The sequence below is a fragment of the Xiphias gladius genome, chromosome 9 (assembly GCF_016859285.1).
Source record: "Xiphias gladius isolate SHS-SW01 ecotype Sanya breed wild chromosome 9, ASM1685928v1, whole genome shotgun sequence".
Taxonomy (NCBI): Eukaryota; Metazoa; Chordata; class Actinopteri; order Istiophoriformes; family Xiphiidae; genus Xiphias; species Xiphias gladius.
Window position 1 is genome coordinate 7,651,128 of NC_053408.1, and position 22,220 is coordinate 7,673,347.

Below are 22,220 nucleotides of genomic sequence, written 5' to 3' on the forward strand. Positions count from 1 at the left end.
ACGAATCTTTCTGTTGGGGTTCGGAATCGGTCAAGCGGCGATGTGATCGATGCACGGACACGCGAACGGACTCGCCAAAAAAAATAATGTGCGTTTTGCAGCCGCGGGGGTCAGTGTCAGGTGCGTGAATGGATAACGAGCGGGGCCCCATGCCGGTGTGATTTGCAACAGCGTGCCACACTGACCGGGATCAGGCTTTGACGCTGAAATGTTAAAGCATTTCTACAAAATTTAAGTTCACCATTGCTAGATTATTGACAATAAGCAAATGGTCCTGCAGTTTGCCTTATTATTTTCCTACACAGGAATGGGAGAATTATGAGAGAATGGGCCCATGGGCACAGACAAGTAAAAGGCCCCCCACCCCTCCTATACAGGAGCCCGAAAGAGACACAGAATGAGTACAAATGGTGCGTCTGTTGCAGTCGTTTTGTGTCTCTTTGTAGTCCTTTCACATCTCTTTGTAGTTGCTTTACGTCTCTGAGGTCGTTCTGTGTCTCTGGGGTCGTTTTGAGTCCTTTAACTGAGCTCTTTGACTTTCAAACAAGAAATATTAGCAGTACCTTCATACAGAGTCTGTGCCCATTAGGCCCCTTCAGTAATGCCTCCCTGCTAATAAGGGATTGATATTTATTATTTTCCATATTTGAAAATATGAATGGAGTGGAGGGATGCGCTTGTTTATATGGACGTTCTGACACTTTAGTATCTTGAAAATCAAAATCATTAGTGAATAGAAACAGAGTTTTAAAGCAGGAAACATGAACTGAGAAGTGGAATTCGATGGTAAATGCAATAACAAAACGTAAAATTTAAAAGCCTTTTGAGAATTAATTATAAAATTCCATTTAAATGGACAATTATTAATTTGTAGCTCAAGCACAATAAGGCAAGAGAATGCTTACCTGGGAAATCTAATTATTTCTTTATTTTAAGTCTTTTTCAGTGCATCATTTATATCCAAATTTAATTCATCAGTTTATATGTGCATTTTAAAAAGTGTAATGATTAATAGATTGATTACAATTTAAAAAGTCCCTCAAGTATTCCAGCGGGTGGCACACTCCTTCTCTAAATACTATTTGAGTCCATTTTAATTCACATGAATTCAAGCTACTACAGCCTCCATTCTCTGTGAAAAAAAAAATCCCAAACAATCCACAATCTTTTTACAGCCCAGCCAACTTTTAAGCCTCCGGGAGGTGAGGGTTTGAGTCTTCAAACACAGATTTTGGGTGGAGTTCAGTTTTAATAAACCCGTCTGGTCAATTAGTATCATTTTTATTTAATTGGACCACTAGAGGGCATTGTGCAGCTGCATACGATCAAATGATAAAGCCATGAACCCAACCCGCTGGAAGACACGGCACAGCCTCACACAGAGACTGCTTTGTGACATCGGTGCAAGGTTTCATCTGGAGTCTTTTCCTTCATCAGGTCGTGTTCTGTCTGGAGAAGAAATGCGTGTAGCAAGCAGCATCTGCACCTCACCACATTCAACATTCAAACAAATGAAGCGATCAGTCGTTTTCGGCCATCAGCGCAAATAAGTTTGGAGAGCCATTATACTACAATACAGAACTGAGTAATCCCTTGAATCATTTTTAGTCCATTCTGCCGATTTTGCTGGCTGGATATTATTACTTTTTGAAGATTTGTGGGTCTTTTTTATTAGATAGTTAGAGGGGTGGACAGGAAACACGGGGAGGGAAAGGGTCATACAGCAAACTAAGGGTGTTGCTGTAATATGTTTAATGTTTTAAGCAGAAGGTCAACAAGAAGCCCTGAATGTTATTGCTGAAAGTAGCTCCTAAGCTAAATATTCTCTGAGTTTTAGTAGTTTGAGAGGGACTTGCTGAAATCTGTACATTATGGCTGTTTTTCTGGAGATGCAGGTTTGTCACATTATTGCACAGCGTTCTGTGTAGAGACTTAATGATCGTCAGCACAGCACGAACTATAGTATAGTCTGCAAGGCCAAATAAAGACTAGGTGAGTTTTTTCTAATTTTTTCCAGTCTTGAGCTGCAAAGCAACATCTTATGGTGACTGTTTCAGTCTAAACCTGAAGTCAGTCCTCCCCAGAAGGAAAATATGCCTTTTTGAAGACATTAATCCATTGATGTAACCTTGTATGCAACTGTTGTCTGTGTTCAATTATTTTCATAAAATAGTATTGGTTTGATGTCAATGTTTTTGTTAAAAATACATCTTTTATGAAGGCATGTTAGGAAAGAATACCACCAGCTGTGAAGATAGAGAATAGTGCCTTTAATTGTTATTGTTCTGTTAAAACTAGCCTCCACATTGGTGTTATGTTTTTGTAACAGCGCTGCTGTAAATGTGTGCTTTGCTTTCACTATCAATTGTTGGATAGCAAATTTGTAGTGCTTGTTGTGAGTATGTTTATAGTATATTGTTGTTCACAGCTGTATAGACCATAACAGAGCGGCGATCCAGATAAATCCTGCATCAGTAGCATCACCTGGTGGTTAGAGAGTAAAAAAGCACCCACACACACACTGTTGGCATGTAGGAGGCAGTGTATCCATATCAATGAGATGGACTCCTTCTTGCAGCTGCAGCCTTGAAACCCTGGCTTGCTTCTCTCTCTCTCTGTGTGTGTGTGTGTGTGTGTGTGTGTGTGTGTGTGTGTGTGTGTGTGCGTGTGTGCGTGTGGGCCCGCGCCTTATCTAGCTGCCATATCCCTCCTCCTGTAATAAGCAGAGAGAGCAGCTGTGTAGTCTCCCCTCCCACAACCACCCACCCAACCTGGCACAAAGAGCAGAGGTTGGTAGGGTCACTTTGTCCTTGAAAGCTTCAGATGCTCTGAAGGACAGCGTTTCTAGATAAAGACAGCTAAATTGAATGTGTGTGTGAGTTTTTCCTTTTGTTATGACTCTTCGTACTCTCACATTCACCATACAAACTCTACTCAATCAGAGAAGATATAATAAACGTTATAAAATGGTGTCGAAAAAAATCACAAAGATACATTTTGTGAAAAACATGGATATAAAAAGGTGACAATATTACCATTTACAAACAATAAACATAATTACATTACAAAGATAATTACATTTCCCTCCTTTAAACAATTAGAGAAACTGAAGGGTAGAAAGGGATGTGGAGGCATGGAGAGCTACAGCAGGTGGCGTGTATGAGGAGAATATTAATAAGCAGGTACCTTCTTCGTGCTTCTTAATGAATATCATTCAATCGTAACGTTGACTGTCGACTGAATGGTGATTTCTTGACGTGCATGTGCTGACATCTACAAGCGTCAAAGTCTTTGCTAAGCTACTTCAAAGTATTTTCTCTTGTTTCTTTATCTTGGCACACCAGATGGATGATGTTTGTTACCTAAGACTGTACATGATATGAAGTCAGTTTACTTTTTCCCCTAGTCTCTCTAATTTTACTCATGATCCAAATTGCGGTAAAACTCCACCCGTCTGGCCCTCCAATCAAGTTAAAACAAAAACAAGGAATTATCTAGGGCAGTAATTTGACCTAGATTTGCTCAAAGAACCTGCAGTTGTTTTCTAGCCATTTGTGATTGGATTGCTATTGTGCATAGAGTAGAGTTTACCGCTGGGTCACACGGTTTTAGAAGGTGGGGGGGCCAGGGCTCAGGTGGTAGAGCAGGTTGGCCGCTGATCCCTGTATTGGCAGACCGATCCCCAGCTCCCCCGAAACCCAGGTTGCGTTTCTCTCCCTTGCGGAAGGGGCATCCGTCATAAAAACCTATGCTGGATGGGTGATCTGTTGTGGAGACCCCTAATGGGAGCAGCTAAAAGACGACACACACACACACACACACACACACACACACACACACACACACACACACACACACGGTTTCGGAAGGACACTGACAGTTGTGCCCTTGTGGTTCAGATCTTGAGTCCAAAGAGTCAGTGGCTGATGGTCTGGTCAAAGATATTGGCAACATATTTGAGATACATAAAAAGCAACAAAAATTCGATGCTGACCAAATAATAACAATAATGAGTTGGGGCCTCATTTTCAGGATTTAGGAATGTGATTCTATATCTCAACAACATGTGAGAGAGAACAAGAGGACCTCTTATACAAAGTCAAATTTTTCTAACTTTAAGTGTGTTCATGCATTATATTTTGTCAATATCTCAATCAGCGCCAAGAAGAATTAGCTTTATTTGTCTGAGAGAAATAGGACCTCTCTGGGGAGAGAAATATGACCCTCCTGCTGACAATCCAGCAAAACGTCTGGATTTTTCAAAGACAGTTAGCATTCTTGTTTCACATCAAGACTCAATGCATTGGCCAAGGAGTACAGCATCACATGGCCGCTCTTTGTGGAGGTCCACGCCGGCTGCTGACAGGACGAACTCTCCGTCCGGTAAATCTGCGCCCGGGTCTTAAACAGGCCAAAGCGAGCTGCGAGGAGAAAGAAGTCCCGTCTGAAGGTGCGGGTGAAGAAGGCGTACAGGAAGGGGTTGGAGCACGAGTTGATCGGGTAGAAGAGGACCAGCAGGAGTTTAGATTCTGAGACGGTGATGAGAGGGACCTTCAGGGCGGCTAAGATAGCAAAGAAGGAGATGGGAGCCATGCAGACGAAGTCAGTGAAGATGAGGACGGCCATGCGTTGGGCCACACGGGTGTCGGCATGGGCCGGCACTGACAAGGGGTTGCGGACAGTCAGGTAGATGCTGAGGTAACAGCCACACACACAGAAGAAGGCCAAGATGTTGAGGAGGAGGAGAGTCACAACATAGACCTGAGACACCAGAGACTCCACGTCCATGGGCAGACAGATACTCACCTGTTCCATAAACAAATACAAGACCATGTTCAGGAGCCTTGAATGTACTTAATTTTCACATCATAACCTGGGACAAAGGCCTCACTGAAGGTTTATGAACCACTAGACTATAAACAGACACCTACTGTATGTGTAAATAGGTGCATATTCAGATGAATAAATAAACTAAGCCACCAACTAAAGGTCAGCAAATGAATGTAATATATGTGAATTATTTTTGATATAATGTTTTTCGGCAAAGCAGCAATTGTGTTGTTGGCGTCCTGTTGGTCAAGCGGTTTAAGAAGCATTCCATGTAACCACAACATTGGGTTCCAGCTGGGAACCTTCGTTGCTTGTCATCACCCCTCTCTTTCTGTGTGTTTGCTGTCTCTCTATAGGCTAATGTCACGCTATCAAATAAAGGCATATATGCCATGAAAAATAAGAAAACGAAAAAAAAAACAAAGCAGCAAAAGCATGGACATGGACCAAGGGGATCTTTAAAAGGGCTACTGGTTTTTGAGGATACTGAAATGCATTATTAGCCACAGCAGACAACATGCAATAATAGTCCTACTTATGGAACATCATCTGAGGAATGCATTACCCTTGGGTTTTTGCTGATTTTTTTTTTTTTTGTATATTTTGAAGCAGAGCTGAAGCAGTTAAGTTGCTTAATCAATTAGTAGATGGACAGAATTAATAGGAAACCATTTTGATTGTAAAGTCATTTTTCAAGCAATAATGCCAAACATTTGATGGTTCCAGGTTCTCATTGGTGAGAATTTTGCTGCTTTCCCTTTCTTACATCATAGCAAATTGAATATCACTGGGTTTTGGGCTGTTGGTCAAACAAAACTGGTATTTACGATTAATTGATTAATTAAGAAAATAATTGGTAGATTGATTGCTAATGAAGATAACAATCAGTCGCAGCCCTATATCTATTGAATCTAATCTCAGATATGGAACACTACATTCTATTTGTTGTATATATGATTTTTGTAAATTTTGAAGCATATAAAGCATATTCTATTTCATTCTATATCATTTTGTACAGTATGAGTTCATGCACCATTTTGAATCCCTAAATACATGGACCTGAGCAAGTACTAAAAGGAACATATAGTAAATTGGTGATACAAACTGGAAAGCACAGAGGACTTGAATGGAGAATGTGTGGTTTACACACCCACCTTGCTGTAGCTGCTGACCCCAACTGTGGGCAACAAAGCGGCCAGAGATGAAAAGATCCAGCCTGCTGTCATGACGATACAGGCGTGTCTCAGGCGGAGTTTACGGTCGAGCCGCAGAGCATGTGTAATGGTGTGCCAGCGCTCCAGGGTGATCGCTGTTAATGTGAACACTGACAGTTCACTGGCAAACACCTGCAAAACACACAAAAAAAAAAACACGCACACATTGTTCTCTTCAAACCTGTACATTGATGAGTGTTGTCATTGATGTAGGGCTATATATATGCAAAGGACTCCATGTGTGTGCACACACCGTAAAGAATCCAGCAGCACTGCAGCCCAGGCCCATCTGCCAGTCTATGGCATGGTTGTAGTACCGGCCGCGAGTGAGCATGTCTACGGTTGCTATGACTGCCAGGTAGATGCCCATGCAGAGGTCAGCAAAGGCCAAGTGGCACATGAGGAAACGAGGAACGGTCAGTTTGGAGCGGCTGCCTGACAACACAGCGGTGGAAACAGAAAGGTGAGAAAAATGACTCAGACAAGCACAAAGCAGCCAGTCTTGGTATACCCAAAAGTAAAGATAAACAAGTATTAAACGTAAAATGTCCTCAGGCTGATATTCTATTGCAGAAGAGAGTAAAGCTTAGTTTTGCTGTCATGTGAAAACCTTTTAATTCCAGTTTTTAGGATTTACGTGTTTTTGTATCAGTTGAAGATGAAATGGAAGTAAATAAGAAAAAGAAATAAGCATAGTGGAGAGAGTATGAAGAGTACATTCGTTTCTTAAAATGTAGTGGGGGGGAAAAATATTTAGTTTCACAAAATGGAAATAGTCAAATAAGGTGCAAATAACTCAAATTTGAAATCAAGTACAGTACTTGACTAAGTGTGTTTAGTTGTACTTATTTACCTTACAACTCTGAAAGCAGTACCTTAGCATTTGACATGAGTAGGCAGACCCTAAAAAACTACCAAACATTTTCTTAAAAGGACTAAAATATAACATGCAAAATCCACACAGACGGGTCAATGAAAATGCCAAAAACTTTAGGCACAGTATGACATAATGTTAATTTTGCTTTGGAAACGATTTTCCTGTTCAATACCTAACATAACAAGGAGTACAACTGAGTTCCCCAGCAGTGCGAGGATAGAGATGATCCAGATGAGGACCCGTAGGGAGACGGCAGACATGATGTCCTCACAAGGGTTAAAATCGTCCGGTGTTGGGCTGCAGGTGATGGAAGTAGAGTTGGAGCAGTGGTCTCTGAAGAAATGAATGTCATTCGAAGCCTTGGGGTGGGAGCACAGGGCGTTCCACCTCGATCTAACACACACCAACGCACACACAAAAACAAAAACTATGTGGTGTCATTTTTCAATCTTCATTATTTGTTCATGTTTTTTTTTTAACACACATTCTTCTATAGGTTTATGACAACAAAACCTCAAGATCAAGGCTTTGTGGTCAATAGTAAAGCATTAATTAATGGTAATAAACCAGTAATGGAGTCATAATGAGATATAAAAAATTAAGCAATTGCTGTAATATACAATATATACTTCTGTTAGTCATTTATGGTTCAATTTTATGAATTGTACATGATTGCACATAAACTCAGCAAAACTTGTATTGTCATTTTTATTCTTTGGTTTTTGTACAGATTATAACAAACGAGATATAGAGAGCTTTAATTAGTGAGCTTTAGAGGAGCTGGTAGGCAGATTTTTGTTACCTTTGGACAGAGCTAGGCTAGCGGTTTCCCACTGTTTCCAGTCTTTATGCTAAGCTAAGCTAACTGTCTCCTGGCTCCGGCTACATACTGTATTTACCGCACAGGCACTAGAGCGGTATCGACCCCCTCCGCAAGAAAGCAACTTAAACGTGTCTCCCGAAACATGTGTTCTGTGTTCGGAAACTTCTTGACTATGCGCACCTGTTCCTGTGTATGTTTTGGAGGCCGCAGCAGTGTGACGGGTATGTTAGATTGGCCTGGTACAGCTTGGTGAAGAGGTGCAGAGGAGGAAGTTCTTTCAGGTGGAAGGCAGACTCTGCGATCAGCTTTTGAAGTCCACTGAGGATGGAGTCCGGCAGGGAGCTGAGGGCTGTGTGAGAGATGTCCCTGCAGGGACAAGCACAAACAAGTGAGGAATTAGTAGAGGAGTATCTGAAACTGTCATTTGAATTACAGAGTCTGTGCCATTTTCAACAGATGTCTTCTTTGTTATGCTTTATATAACAGGCTTTTGATATATGATCAGTTCTTAAAAGCTGTCGGTTTATCCCCCAGGAGTCCAGGTTGATTTTGTTTGACTCTTAACGACTTTGTATGCATTCATTTTTCCCTTTGTGTAGCACCTTTTAACCTGTCCTTTTAAGTATGATTCTGCCGGGAACCAAAGATACATGAAACACGAGACAGGCACCTACAAAACTTTACACATATTTGGTCATAATCACTTATTACAATAGAACAGTTTTAGGTTGTAAAACATATTGTTTCAGTATCTATACACACAAATAGAAAAGCAGGAAAATGTATAATACAGTCTATTTACCCGTAAATGATTTTATTCCAACTCATTTTTGTGTCTAAGTATGCCTGTAAATCAGGCATTAATAAGATACTGTTTAAAACCCCCACATCAACACATTCAACTGGTTTTCTAGGCCTGTTTCTACATGATATATAAATAATGTTACTGCAAATAAAACCTGCTCAGTGTATTCATTGAAGAACAGAAGGACTCCAAAGGGTTTACGAAGTGATGCATAAATATTTATGCTGGCAAAAATCCAGTTTTACTAAGAATAAAACCTGAAAACCTGAAATTTCCTGAACAGAGAAGACATGGAAAAAGCTACGGTTTGATTGCCAAGTGACTGCTGGGACGTGGAGTGAAAAAAACCATCACAACACTGACAGCCCAGAAAAAAAAACAAACCCCAAATATATAATTTTTCTGATTGCTACTTCAATGGAAATAGGTGTCTCTTTGTTGGGGGAATAAACAGGTCTCTCTGGATAAAATTAACCTGCTCTCAGTTTATTTTTACCTTAAATCTGGCATGTTTCTCAGCTTTTTTTTTTTTTTTTTTTTTTTTTTGACTTCCCCCACACATGTCACATAGTTTCTTGTTTTCTCCTACATCCTGAGTTTAAAGTAAGTGATGATGAGCAGGGCGAATCATGTAGGCATGAATTACTGTTAGATGTCATTCTTACAGTGCCACCAACTCACTGGAACCCACAAAGGCGTTGGGATTGACGTGAGTAAGCTGTTGGTTGCCTCTTAGGAACCTAAGAGGGAGGGAGAAAAAGAGAGAGAAATTAAATATGTGAGCTGACTTTTTTTTTTTTTTTTTAGTAGATCTTCTGTTTTTAATTGTGTCCAACTCACAATCTGTACATCTTTGTGCCATTGAAGGCGTCACTTGCCACCTCCTTGATGCCATTTCTGGTGAGCCGTCTGTCATTAGAAAAGAAAGCCAACTTACAGTCATGTGGCTCCAACACAGAACATTTCCAAAAGTAAACTTATCAGAACTATCAAAGCTAATTTTAGTGTGTGTAGTTCTTTTATTCTCACTGACTAAAGCTGTATGAGTACACAGGATTTTAGCCAAACACACTAAATAAATTGAATTTCTTGTGTAAGACCTCTTTTCCCCTTTCTTCCTTTACTGCTTTTTAACAGTCCGGACCTCAGAAGCTGTGAACAAACTACGTTTTTCTCGGATAGATGCGGCAGTATTGGAAGACGTACTCAGTTTTTTCTTCAGTAAAACCAGCAAAATTAACAATTTAAATGTGCTCCAGTTGAAGCCTTGAACTTAAAATGTTACCTATTTGCTTTCGGGCGGAGAGTTAGATTAGAAGACTGACACAACTCTAATATATGCAGCGTAAATTTGAAGCTACAGCCTGGAGAAAGTTAGCTTGGCTTTGCACAAAGAGTGGAATCGGGGGGAACAGTTAGAGTAGTCTGGCCGTGTCCGTGGGTAACAAAATTCACATACCAGCACCTCTAAAGCTCATTAACGAACACACTATATCTTGCTTATCTAATCAAAAAAAAAAAAAAAAAAGTGTTGACACCACAATTGTTCGTTTTATGGGGGTTATGAGCAGAGGCTCCTGGATAAGTGAGCCTTAAAATGCTTCTGTTAAACCTCTGGACGGAACCCTCCTTGCTGTTTCACCGTGCTTACTGTCTGCGTGCTAAGCTAAGCTAACCAGCTACCAGCTGTAGCCTTATATTTAACCAACAGACATGAGAGTGGTATTGATCTTCTCATCTAACTCCCTGCAAGAGAGCAAATAGGCGTATTCCTCTAAATGTAAATCTTAGAAACAATACTACAATATGAACGTAGTCTATTACAAATTAAAGCCCTGCATTGAAAATGTTATGCAGGTAAAAGTTAAAAAAAAAAAAAAAAAATTATTATCAGCTAAAATCCAAACTATTAAAAGTAAAAGCACTTGCAGCAGAACTAATCTGTCACTGTTTTGTTGGATTATTTTGATTGATGCATTACCCTTTAATCATTTTAATTTTGCAACTGCACACTAAAATATTAAATTTATATATAAACGTTATTTTTAATCTAACCAGTAACTACAGCTGTGAGGAAAATGTAGCGGAGTAAAAAGTACAATATTTCCCTTTTAGGACATCAAAATTGTCCTTTTGCAAATGTACTCAGTTACTTTCCAATCAGCATCACATTTGGCCATTAAATTCTGAGTATTAGTAGTGGTAGCAGTAGCAGTAGTAGTGGTAGTCTTAGCTGTAGTTAGATTTACTGTAATATTAGAGACATTTGAGTTTTATTAGTCATAAATATTTTTAAATTATCATAAATTTTTTTTCTCTTATTTAAAAAAAGAAAAATCAGTTAATGCCAAAATAAACATTTAAGAGCCAAATTAAAAAATATGTCACTGGTTTACTGAGCCTGATTCAATAGGGGTACGTGATTTTCGGCAGCTTAAAATGTGGGGTGTTGGAAGAAATAAAGAGGTGAAACATGGCGGTAAGAGTGTTAGAAATGTGCAGAAAAGGGAGACAAGTGTGTGAAGATGGAGCTCAGTAAAGAGGGCAGAGAGCATTTCAGAGAACATTCATCATTGCGTACGTAATGCGCACTCGAAACTTAGTGAGGGTGGTGTGTTTCTAAAAAAATGATGAACCCCTTACATCTCCCTGATAGTTTGAGTGCAGAGGCCTCTGAAGGCATTGGCGGGGACGCTCAGTATGTGGCTGTTCTCCTGCAGGTCACTAGGCAGCACAAAAACAGCGGATAAACAACAAATACTCAGAAGAAGATGGTAGAAGTGCATTTTTTAAGTAGAAAAACAGCAGATATACTGTATCTACACTTAAGGTGCAAAATATTAGGAATACATACAACCCCCCCCCCCCCCCCCCTCACATCCGATTCCTTTTAGAAGCTGGAAGATGTCAAGTTGGGAGACAGTTTGAAGATGGATTTTTTTATAGGCGGGAAACTAAAAACAAATGGTTTGCATCCCCGATATTCTGTTTTGTAAGGACTACTCAGTGCATAGGTTTAAACTGCAGCGTTATATGTTTAAAGGTATGATTTCTTCCGAGCATTTTTAATTCCGTGTGCATACAATGGCCTATATATACATTCAGGTGCATAGATGGAATGGAGGTGTGTGGTTGTGTGTCTGAGCACGCATTTGTAGTTTGTTTGTGTATTGTGTTGAGACTTACAAGAGAAAGCCTTGGGCTGTGGAGTGGATCTTGGTGAAGTCGGGAAAAATTCTCAGTCCGGTGTTGGAGATGGTCCTGTGATGTGAAGATTAACCACCGAATGTTACTACTTTCGCACCCTGACCTCTGAACAACAGATACTTTGTGCCGTGAGTCCCGGAGATAAAATCGGACAGTGTAGCAGTCACCGTAATAACCGAGACAGAAAATTTAACACGTGAAGAGATTCCGAGACTATTCAGAGAGAAGCTCAGGTGCCACTGAGATAAATTAGACGTTTGAAGAGCTCCCTGTTCCAAACAATTGTCTCGCAAAAACATGACAAGTTCAGCCTCATCCAGCCGTACTGTCTGTAAAAAACGGATTCTTCAGCACAACAGGTTTGAAATTTGAAAAGAATAAACTGGCTTATTTCCTTAAACTGAATATTTTGGAAAGCAAGGTTTTTGGCCATTAAACAACCAGAAAACCGTTTGTAGTAGAAAAGTGCTTTGGAGTACATTGTGAACATTTAATCATTTAAAATCAGAAACATTTGAGATGTAATTCAAAATACAACCCTTTTTGTGCTGAGGTAGGTAAAGAAATGTCATTTTTTTCAACATAGACTGATCTGTTTATGTGGCCCAGTTCTTACAAATTGGGACAAACACACCAGTAATAGTTGTGATAATGTCAGTGAGAGATTTTAACATTAATGTATCCCTCATAGACAGCTTCTCTGAGACTGTTTCAAAATAGAGAAACATTACAATTTAGTATTTTTTTGTAAGAAATAAATTAAAAAGTTTGAAATTGTATAACTCATATTGTAGAAAAAACTTCCTTGGGATGAAGAGTGACACTTGATTTCTTCTTCCAAAGGATCCAAGCTAATTAAAAAATTATGTCTTGGGTCGTGTGGGGGCCCATCAGAAGTAGGCCTGTCACCCGTGACCCATTTTGGACTCACAATCTGTTTGAAAAGAACATGTTGAAGTGGTACATGTTCCTCTTTGCTGCACTCTTGGTGAGCACTCACAGATACTGAAGTTTCATAATGTTCCTGAATGCATCTGGATGGATGTAACTCAGGTGTTTTGACTTTGTTATGGTTCTGAAAGAAACACATGCAGACATGTACTCATTAATATAAATGACTGGTTTCAGGGTTTCACCACTGCCATTATCCTGTCAGTGATACTTACATCTCAGTGAGTTCAGGGAGACTGGAGAAAGCAAAAGCTCCGATACTCTCCAAAGCAACATTTTCAGAGATGAAGCTGAGGGAAACACAAGAATATGACAGATGTTTAAAAAATCCAGCCATCAGTTGTTCAGTCACACTTACTGTTTGACATATTTTGTTTCCACCACCCTTCCAGGCCTACTCCTCAACTGTTTCTCAGAGTTTGCAGCCCTTCTTGTTCCACGACAGAGACTAAACAGGCAAGCACGCTGCATAAAATGCGTTACGTGCAGTGGCTTTTAGAAAACTCTATACTCACATGTCAGTGAGCCGAGGGAGGCCGGCGAAGGCAAACGCACCGATACTCTCCAGCATTTCGTTCTCCGATATGATACTAAGGTTGTAGGTAGTGGAGAGAAGAGGGATGCAGGGTTGGGTGAAGAGGGGGGAAAAGTCAAGGATATAAATGGTGATATCGATAATCTTTTAAATTTCATAAAGCTTTGGCCACAAACAAGGCAGGAGACATTTATCATCTTATTGATCTTGCAACAGTAGTTTTGAAGAGATCGCAGCACTCACAACACAATGCTAAAGTGCAAGATGGCCCAAAACCTAAATACGGAGAAAGAAAAGGTCCTGCACATTTAATCCAATGCAAGTATTAAAAAATAAAGCCAAGCTTTTGGTCACTAGACAAAAGGGAATACTCAGTGCTTACAACAAATCATACAGAGCATACCTGTTCTTTTTTATACAAGTACATATATATATATAATTTAGCTAAACACAGAACTGTTTCTTTTTTAATTTCGAGTAAATACACCAAATACAGTTTATGTAAAGAGAAATTTGCCAGTGAGGCCTGGCAATAGCTCCCACCCCCCACCCCCCTCACTCCTCTCTGTCTGGATGACCCATATCTTGATTGCTTTGTCCTCCTTGGTTCATTATGTTCCACATCGAAGAATAAACATGAGCGACAGACACACATGCACGCTTACAGTTTCCTGAGGTGCTGCAGGCTGGTGAGGGCGCCCTGGGGAATCACTCTGATCTGCGTCTGCTTAACTTCCCTGGTGAGTCAGAAACAGCCAGTTACATCATCTGTCAGCGTTGCACTGATCACAGGGACGTCATCACTGAAGAGAAATCCTTAGTGAAAAGTCGTTAGTGGCCAGTGGTGTTGTGTGTCGGCGATGTGGAGGGGGATCATTGTCACTTTTTCAGCTCTGTATTATCATTGATCGACGGAGGTCAACAAGGCCATGACCATTTACTCACTCAAGTCGGGGATTTTCTTTTCATGCAAGAAGCAAACGGTTTAGTGTACAGAATGTCTATACAAGATCCCAAGCTTATTTTGCATCTGGTTGTTGTAGATTGGATCTGAAATGGCCATCCGCTGCTGCATACTTGTAAATATCCCCACTGTTCCTGAGCCTTGACCTTCGAGCAGAACAGAACAGATGAGAACACACACATCGCTGGGAGTTCACAGTACGTCTTTTGGGAATAGTTGCTACTTCTGCCACAAAGTATGTCCTCCTTTGTGTGTGTGTGTGTGTGAGAGGGGGGTCTGTATTTGTTTGTATGCTTGTGTGAGTAAAGTCTGAGTCTGGGGTACGTGAAGCCTGGGTGTATGTTTTTTTGCAAAAGTTTCAGGCGATCCTAATCTTAACGCCGACCACCACTGTCCCGCCCCCGCCTTCTTCTGGCCTTGAGATTCCTTCAAAATGTTTCAACGGCCAAAACAACAGGTCAGGTTTTGCTCCAAGTGGCTGTCACCCTCGCTCGCCTCATTCAGCTCTGCGTCACTGTGTCACAAACACTTAAACCACTTGCATCGATCAATATCTCTGGAGGTTAAAGCTACACTATGTAGCAAAAAGCTGTATATAATTTATTCTGTGCCTTTATAGCAAGCTTTCTAAAGTTTCCCACTGCAGATTTGGAGTTTGAAAGATGCATGGAGGGTCAAACAAAAGATGCAATTAAGCTGCATTATGGGAATTGTAGGATCCAGTGTTTCTGGAGCTTGGCCCTTACAAAAAGTCACGATATCTTGGCCTCTGTTGCTTCGATATCATCCGTTGTTTTTTTTTACATTTGTCTCTTACAAGTCCCACACCTTTATGGATGCCCACTACTAAATTGCTGGAGTAGCCCTTTACTGCCCCACATTGGCAGGGAAAGTAATAAATACACAAACAACAACAACAAAAACAACAACAATTAATACAGAAAAAAGAAAACCACATATATCTGTTGATGTTATTGTCCATGTTCATGAAAACCAAAAAAAAAAAAAAAAGACACCAGGAACAGCCGCCATCACGTTCGCAGCAGGTAGAGGGCCAAATTAACCTACATTTCAGTTGAGGGATTGATAAATGTGGAGAAAAGAGTAGAAGAAGAATTGGACAGAGTGTGGTGCTGCTGTCAAGAGGAATGGTATGTGAAGCTCCACAAGAGCTCATCCTGCATTTTTCCTGTACAGATGTCAAACGGGAGGGGAATTAATTAAGATGTTATCATTACCTGTGTCACCACAAAATAACTTGATATTACATGAGTTTTCTTGGCGTTTGATGAACAGAAAGCGGGCAGCAGCAGTTCAGCACGTAAGATGTAGACATTTACAACGTCTGCAGCAACTCCACATTTGTCTCCCAAAATTGCTGCAGGTAGTGAGCGTGCGTCAGCTGCAGTGTCGTGTGTACTCACAGGCATTGGGTGTTGCTGGAAATGTTGGAGGGAATCTCTGTGACTTCGAATCGCAGCTGGTACCAGGAGCGCATGGTTCGTCTGGCCGAGCCGTTCTCAACTCCAGGTTTAATGTCCATCTCAGAGCCAGGCGCTGAGGCCGTTGTCGTGTCCATCACCGCAATCATTAGCATTATCAGACTCATCATCATCATCATCATCATCATCTTTGCAGTCTGAGTCCAGATTGTTGTAACTTAGGTTTTCACTTTTCCCCTCTCCTTGTTTTTCTTCTCACTCTGATTTTGTCTCTGTTTTCCTGTCTCTCTTTTTTCCCACGTGGTGTTTGCATGCACGTAGGCCTTCCATCAAAGCCCACACTCCACATTTGATACGAAAGTTGGTCTGTCTATTCACTCAAGGTTCACCGCCAGGTCAACGAGAGAAGACTTGTGAGATGCTTTGGTGCTTTCTTCCATGCAGTGGTGAATGGTGGGGGCGTGTGAAAAGCTTTATGTGTGTATGAGGATGTAGGAGGTCTCTAGTGGGCTGTGTGTGTGTGTGTGTGTATGTGTGTGTGTGTGTGTGTGTGTGTGTGTGTGTGTGTGTGTGTGTGTGTGTGTAATTACCACAGTAGAGCATAGATCCTGGTAAGATGTTGCAACAAAGGTATTTTTTTCTGATTTCACAAATTACAAGCTGTAGTCTTTCAAAAAATCTGTTTTGCACTTTAAATCAAATCACACAAACAAGAACTCACACTTTATTCACCTTAAGTAGTTTAGTACTGGATGCGATGTTAATGACGTTCAATGAAGACCCTCCTCTTTGAACTCATCTACCTCTTATTCAAAACAGATTTAATATTTTATACACCCAACAAAAAGACCCACCATTTCTCACCTAAAACGATCATTCAACCACAAAAATTAGGAAAATATTCCTGCGTATAATCATTTTTAACTCTAAAGCTAGCGGGCTAATGCTGCTTAGAAGTTTTTTAGCTTACATTGTTTGACGTTATTAGAAAAGAAATAATTTCATGAAGATAGAAGTGTTTGTGTAATTAGTAGCATAGCCTGCTGGCTACAGTGCTACAGCAGCATGCACACACTGACAGGCGTAGTTGTGTGACCAAGCTGAAATGGCTGGTGTGCAGTGTGTTTAGCTGCCAGTGTTTTCAGTCAAGTAGCCACCCCTCGATTTAAAACAAGAGAAATATAAAGAAACAAATAAAAGGCCAAGGGAAAGTTTTCAGTTATATTTTTGACTTGTCTTGATAACCTTTTACTACTTTTTGTCAGTTGCGGGGCTCTATAGTGTTTTTTTTTCCCCCCTTGTGTTTTGTTGTTGTTTCATGCTGCTTTTAACAGCAAGTAAATTTCTATTGATAGTTTTAGAGTAAATCATATAGATATGACACTTTTTCTGGCTGCACGTCTCCTTTCTTTCAGTGTCCTGTCAGCAAACGAACAATGAGAATAATTATTGGGAACAGGCGTGAATCTGTTTTGTCTTCTGTCTCGTATTTGTGTTGAAAGATGAGCAGAGTGTGATAGCGATGGACATAATATTCCTTTCTACTCCACTCCCCATACGTCAGCAGGACAGCCAGCTTGCAGCACACTCTGCATTCACGTGCAAATACACATACACATGACAAGCATTTATTTATTTATTTTTTGACATTTTCATCTTTATGTACACTTAGCTTCTCCTCTCCATACAAGCTGTTTTCTCTTTTGTTGATAAACAGGTGAGTGTTTTTGTGTGTGTGTGTCTGTATAGTATGGCATCTTCATGTAGAGGAAAAATGCAGCCTTGAGCTCCTGGCATGACCACACACACACACACACACACACACACACACACACACACACGCTCCCTCTCTCACGCACATACTCATACACTCTCCCACAGTTATGCTTATACACAAGGCAAGAGAGAAACATAGGAGAGAGTGAGTAAGTCAGAAAGATACAGTTGGACAAATGCAGGTGCACAAGGGAGTGGCGATGAAGGACTGAGGAAGAGGAAGATCCATGACATCTGTGTGTATGTGTGTTTGTGCTGATCTTGATATGAATTTGTGGATGACTGTGTTAATTTATCTGGTAGCTGATTGTTCTGCACCTGTGCAGGGGAGGCATGGAGGAAAATACTGAGTAGTTTTTGACTCTGTTGAAAGCCAACCATAGACACTGTCCTTGCTCAACAAGCCAATAAAATTAAAAAGTCAATACATCTTTTTCACACGGATATTTTGACTTTCAAACACGGGTATAACTAATATCATTGACAATGGATGCGCTCCATTTAGGTGGCCAAGTTCCAGCGAATAGTAACATCCAGCCCCAACCGATGCTGTCTCAAGTTAGGTCACTCGAGACAATTTATCATACTTTGCAGCAGTAGTCCCCAAAACCTGTGAACAGATTTTTGCATATAAAATCGGCAAAAATAGCCTTTAAAGCTCCCATATTGTAGAAGGTGAGATTTCCATTTCTGTTTTGATTATAAAGCAGGTCTCGGTGCTATATAAATACTGTGAAAGGACTCTTAGTAGTGTTTTGTTCGGCCTCTCCAACAATGTTTTCCACTCTTAGCCTTTTTATCTTCTACCGATCGTTGGATTGCTTTATATTGCCGTTTTAAGTTTCCCGCTTTATCAATCATGTTGTTTTATGAGTTACACTTGGACTGAATACCAGCTATAGTTATGGCTTTATGTGTGGACTGAAAAACTTGCTCACTCGCATATCCATGATATCCACCACCTGGAGTCAGAGCTCCGAAAAAAGTATAAGCTGCCCGACTGCTGTGTCAGACAAAGCATATTTTGTATATGCAGTTCTCCGCTCTTGATGTCCCCGATGGTTTCGGATTCTGCGGCCGCCCACGCTGCCTTGGCCGGCCTCGGCACACACCAGCACTATACTGGTCCGCCTGGAGGGTCTTGCGGCCGAGTAGAGTGAGCTGGAGGCAGGGGCAGCGGGCGCCATCACTCCTCTCTCTTCTGATTGGCTGGAGACGCTCTTTATGTATACCTAGCTTCTCCTCTCCATACAGGCTGTTTTCTCTTTTGCTGATAAAAAGGTGAGTGTGTTTGTGTGTGTGTCTGTATAGTATGGCATCTTCCTGTAGAGGAAAAATGCAGCCCAGAGAAGCGTGAGAGAGGAGATGTTAAACTACACTGAGGTGTTTTGTTTTTTTTTACTTAAAACCACACAGATATCTTCTTATGGATTCCAAAACTTAAAATAAACAAAGGAAAAGTGTAAAATATGGGACATTTACAATTAATGCTAACATACCAAACTGTGCACATCATAACATAATGTTAGCATGATAATCGGACAACTGGGTTCTTTCTCTAAATAATGGTGCATGTTAACATGAGGTAACTGATTGGCCAGTTGTTTTTTTATTCACCACATAAATATAGCAGGGCTATGTCTTTATCTCGGTGCTAACTGGCTGTGGTCAAGGGCAGCACAGCGGCAGATGGCTACAGGCCTAACACAAGCCTTTAGTGAAGCACAGGCTGTTCAGCGAGAGACAAAAAGAAAGTAAAAAGAAAGAGACAGTGAGAGAACAAGATAACGAGATTTGGAGGGTGTTTGTTGAAATAGCCGGTCCTTGTAGCTCCCCTCACCTGAGGGGAACTCAAACTCAGCTCTGCAGTCTCAGGGATCTTTCATCACAAACAGCAACTCTGCAGAGACGCGGCGTTCACTGCACTCATACTTCAAAGCCCTGCTCGGTGTGTGCGAGGGGGTATTTATGTGTCTATAGGTGGAGTGGGATTTGTAAGAAAGGGTGCTGCTTTCCTTGCTTTGATGAAGCAAGAGGTGAAAGGGAGTAAGAGGGAATGTGGGAGAATCCGCAACTTGTAGATAGTTTGGTAGGATAGTTATAGGAATATTTCAACATTTTAGGAAATATTCTTATTTGCTTTGTGTTAGAGAAGAAGATCAGTGTCACTCTCATGTACATGTATGTCTGTTAAATGTACAGCTACAGCCGGCAGCTGGTTAGCTTAGCTTAGCATAAAGACTGGAAACAGGGGGGAACAGCTAGCCTGGCTCTGTCCAATATAGAACTGCAACTAACAGTTATTTTCTTTATCAAATAATCTACCAGTTATTTTCTTAATTAATTGTTTGATCTATAAAATGTCAGCAAATACTGAAAAACATCCATCACAAGTCCCCAAAACCCAAGGTGACGTCTAAAAATGTCCTGTTTTATCTGGTAAACAGTCCAAACCCCAAAGAAATTTGCTTTACTATCATTGAAGACAAAGAAAACCTGTTTAATAATCCTGTTTAAGAGGCTGGAAACAGAAAATGTTTGCTATTTTTGTTTCAAAAATGACTTAAGCGGTTAATGGATTATCAAATTTGTTACTGTATATTTTTCTGTGAATTAACCAATCGCTGTCGCTCGAGTCCACATCCACAAATCACCTTCGAACACCTTTTACATTGCACTCGGTATCATGTTATATTTTACTGGTTAATTCACTGTATTATAATAAGCGTAAAAACAACAATATAACAATACAAATATATATATATATAAACAATATAAACAACAACATTCAGCATTCTGCCAGCCATTATTTTCTAGCATACATAACGGCAGAAATTTACTGGTCACGGCCAAGAAATAGTCAGGCACATAACCCATGATAAAATGTCAAATTGTCATTTTTAAACTTGTTTTTGTGTGAATGAAACACACAATATGTAACATGTTGATAGTGAGCTTTAGAGGTGCCGCCTGATAACCAGATTTTTTATCTTTGGATAGATCCATGCTAGCTTTTCCCCCATTTTCAAGTTTTTATGCTAAACTAAGCTACCCGGTATATCTAACAGACAGACATGAGAGTGTTATTGATCTTTTAATCTAACTCCGCCAGAAAGCAAATAAGCATAAATCCCAAAATGTTGAACTACTCCTTTTAAGATCCGCTTCCTAACACGTTGCAGGTTGCTATTAGTTTGTCTTAATTTGACACTGATCTGCTCTAATGGCTGAGGGAGATGTTATACACCCACAGTACTGCTGTCTGCAGGCAGATGGGGGCAAAAATCAACACACAAACGCACTCCAGGCTCACTTGGGTAATATTTTATTTACTCATTAATCTTCAAAACTATTTTTCATAATAAATTTCCACTTTATGTTCATCAAAGAACCGTAACAATAAAAATAAAAGTAAATACTGTAGAAAAATTGTACATATAGAAAATAAACATGGTTAATGAACACCTAGATGTTGAATCCCATTGGTTGAGACACTTCCTTTGTTTCAGATGGCAACACAATAGAGATAGAGGGAAAAGAAAGTGATAGACATGGAGGAACTCGAGGGGCAGATAGGGAAACATATTAAACAAGGGGAAAACAAGAGAGAGGAGGAAAATTAGGTCAGAAAGGCCAGTTTAAGATGGAAAGATTAAGGAAATATGTTAAGTTAGTTTTGACATTATACCTTGAAAGCTCACACACAGTCCTTTTCATGTCCTTTCTCGCTCTTGTCCATTTCGCATGCATCTGACTGGTTGGTTACATGGCTTGGAAGAACTGGAGGGGCTTGTTCACGTCATGGCACTCTGTGTTGATATATCATGGGCCTACAAGTCTTGAGCTGTTGAGGGCTCAAACATCGAAAAAGTCCATAAACAGATAATTATACTGTAGCCCATCGGAAACCCATCTGTCTGTCCTGTATTGATCACGTCATGAGTATTGATAAATCAGTCAACCAATAGTTGTGAGAACAAAGGGATGCAAAGAGGAAGAGAGAAAAGAGGGAACCAATGAAATCAAAGCAACTCAAGTTTTCATATAGCCAATGGCATCATGAACTGGATTTTCTATCTATTAGCAACACATGGTATCATTTACTTTGTTCTGTTTTTGATTCTTTTCCCCAGCTGGTTTTTGCTATAAAAGGTGGTTGGTTAGAGCAGGTATAGTGGGCGTGGCCTATAAGACATCAGGCTAGAAAACAGGACACGGCCTGTGATGGGCGCACACATCCAGGTGTTGCACTGGAGTTACATTGCAACCCGCAACACCTTCCTCCCCTTCCTACCCCCACAAAACAAATCTACCACCCCTGGACTTAGTGGGACACGCCACTACTCCACAGCACAGCTCAGAGACTCAGGCATGCAGCACACTCGAGATGGTCACACTTTGTCGATGAGGATTTGAACTGAAAACCGATTTAGAGATTAAATCATTTTTGAATTCCACACACTGAAAACCGTTTGAAGTGCGTATTTAGAAATACTTCAAGCCAAGGTGGTAAGTTTATGATGGTGGTGCGTCACGGTGTAACCTCTGGAGTTTCAACGCAGTATAAATCACACGGAGTAAGATAATTCACGTGCAATAAGACCCCCCCCCTTCCCCAAAGAGTCTATAGCGCCCAAATGTTCTTCATATTCATAATTATCATTGCCATAACAATTATCATAATGGTCTTTGTCATTTTCAACATTGTCTTCTTGTATAGTCTTCAGTCTGTTATGAAGATATGGTGGGTCTTTAGCATTGCAGGTATGTGTATGTCTGCATGTGTAGATTGTTAA

General features: G+C 40.5%; 1 protein-coding gene across 4 annotated transcripts; it reads right to left on the reverse strand.

Moving 5' to 3' along the window:
- Positions 1-2,262: 2,262 nt before the first annotated feature.
- fshr (follicle stimulating hormone receptor) lies at positions 2,263-16,082 on the reverse strand. 4 transcript variants are annotated; one of them, XM_040134517.1, is made up of 15 exons: positions 15,631-15,739; positions 14,188-14,352; positions 13,908-13,979; positions 13,223-13,297; positions 12,923-12,997; positions 12,757-12,831; positions 11,736-11,810; positions 11,193-11,273; positions 9,390-9,458; positions 9,215-9,289; positions 7,925-8,110; positions 7,094-7,314; positions 6,298-6,479; positions 5,985-6,176; positions 2,263-4,806 (listed from the first exon to the last, which is right to left on the reverse strand). In XM_040134517.1, exons 4-15 carry the CDS (start codon positions 13,276-13,278, stop codon positions 4,270-4,272), a joined length of 1,824 nt encoding a protein of 607 aa, XP_039990451.1. In that variant the 5' UTR covers positions 13,279-13,297; positions 13,908-13,979; positions 14,188-14,352; positions 15,631-15,739; the 3' UTR covers positions 2,263-4,269. The 4 variants fall into 4 exon arrangements, with proteins under 4 accessions (XP_039990451.1, XP_039990448.1, XP_039990450.1 ...); XM_040134514.1 differs by lacking the exon at positions 14,188-14,352 and having other exon boundaries at positions 15,631-16,082; XM_040134516.1 differs by having other exon boundaries at positions 13,908-14,352.
- Between the last annotated feature and the right edge of the window lie 6,138 nt (positions 16,083-22,220).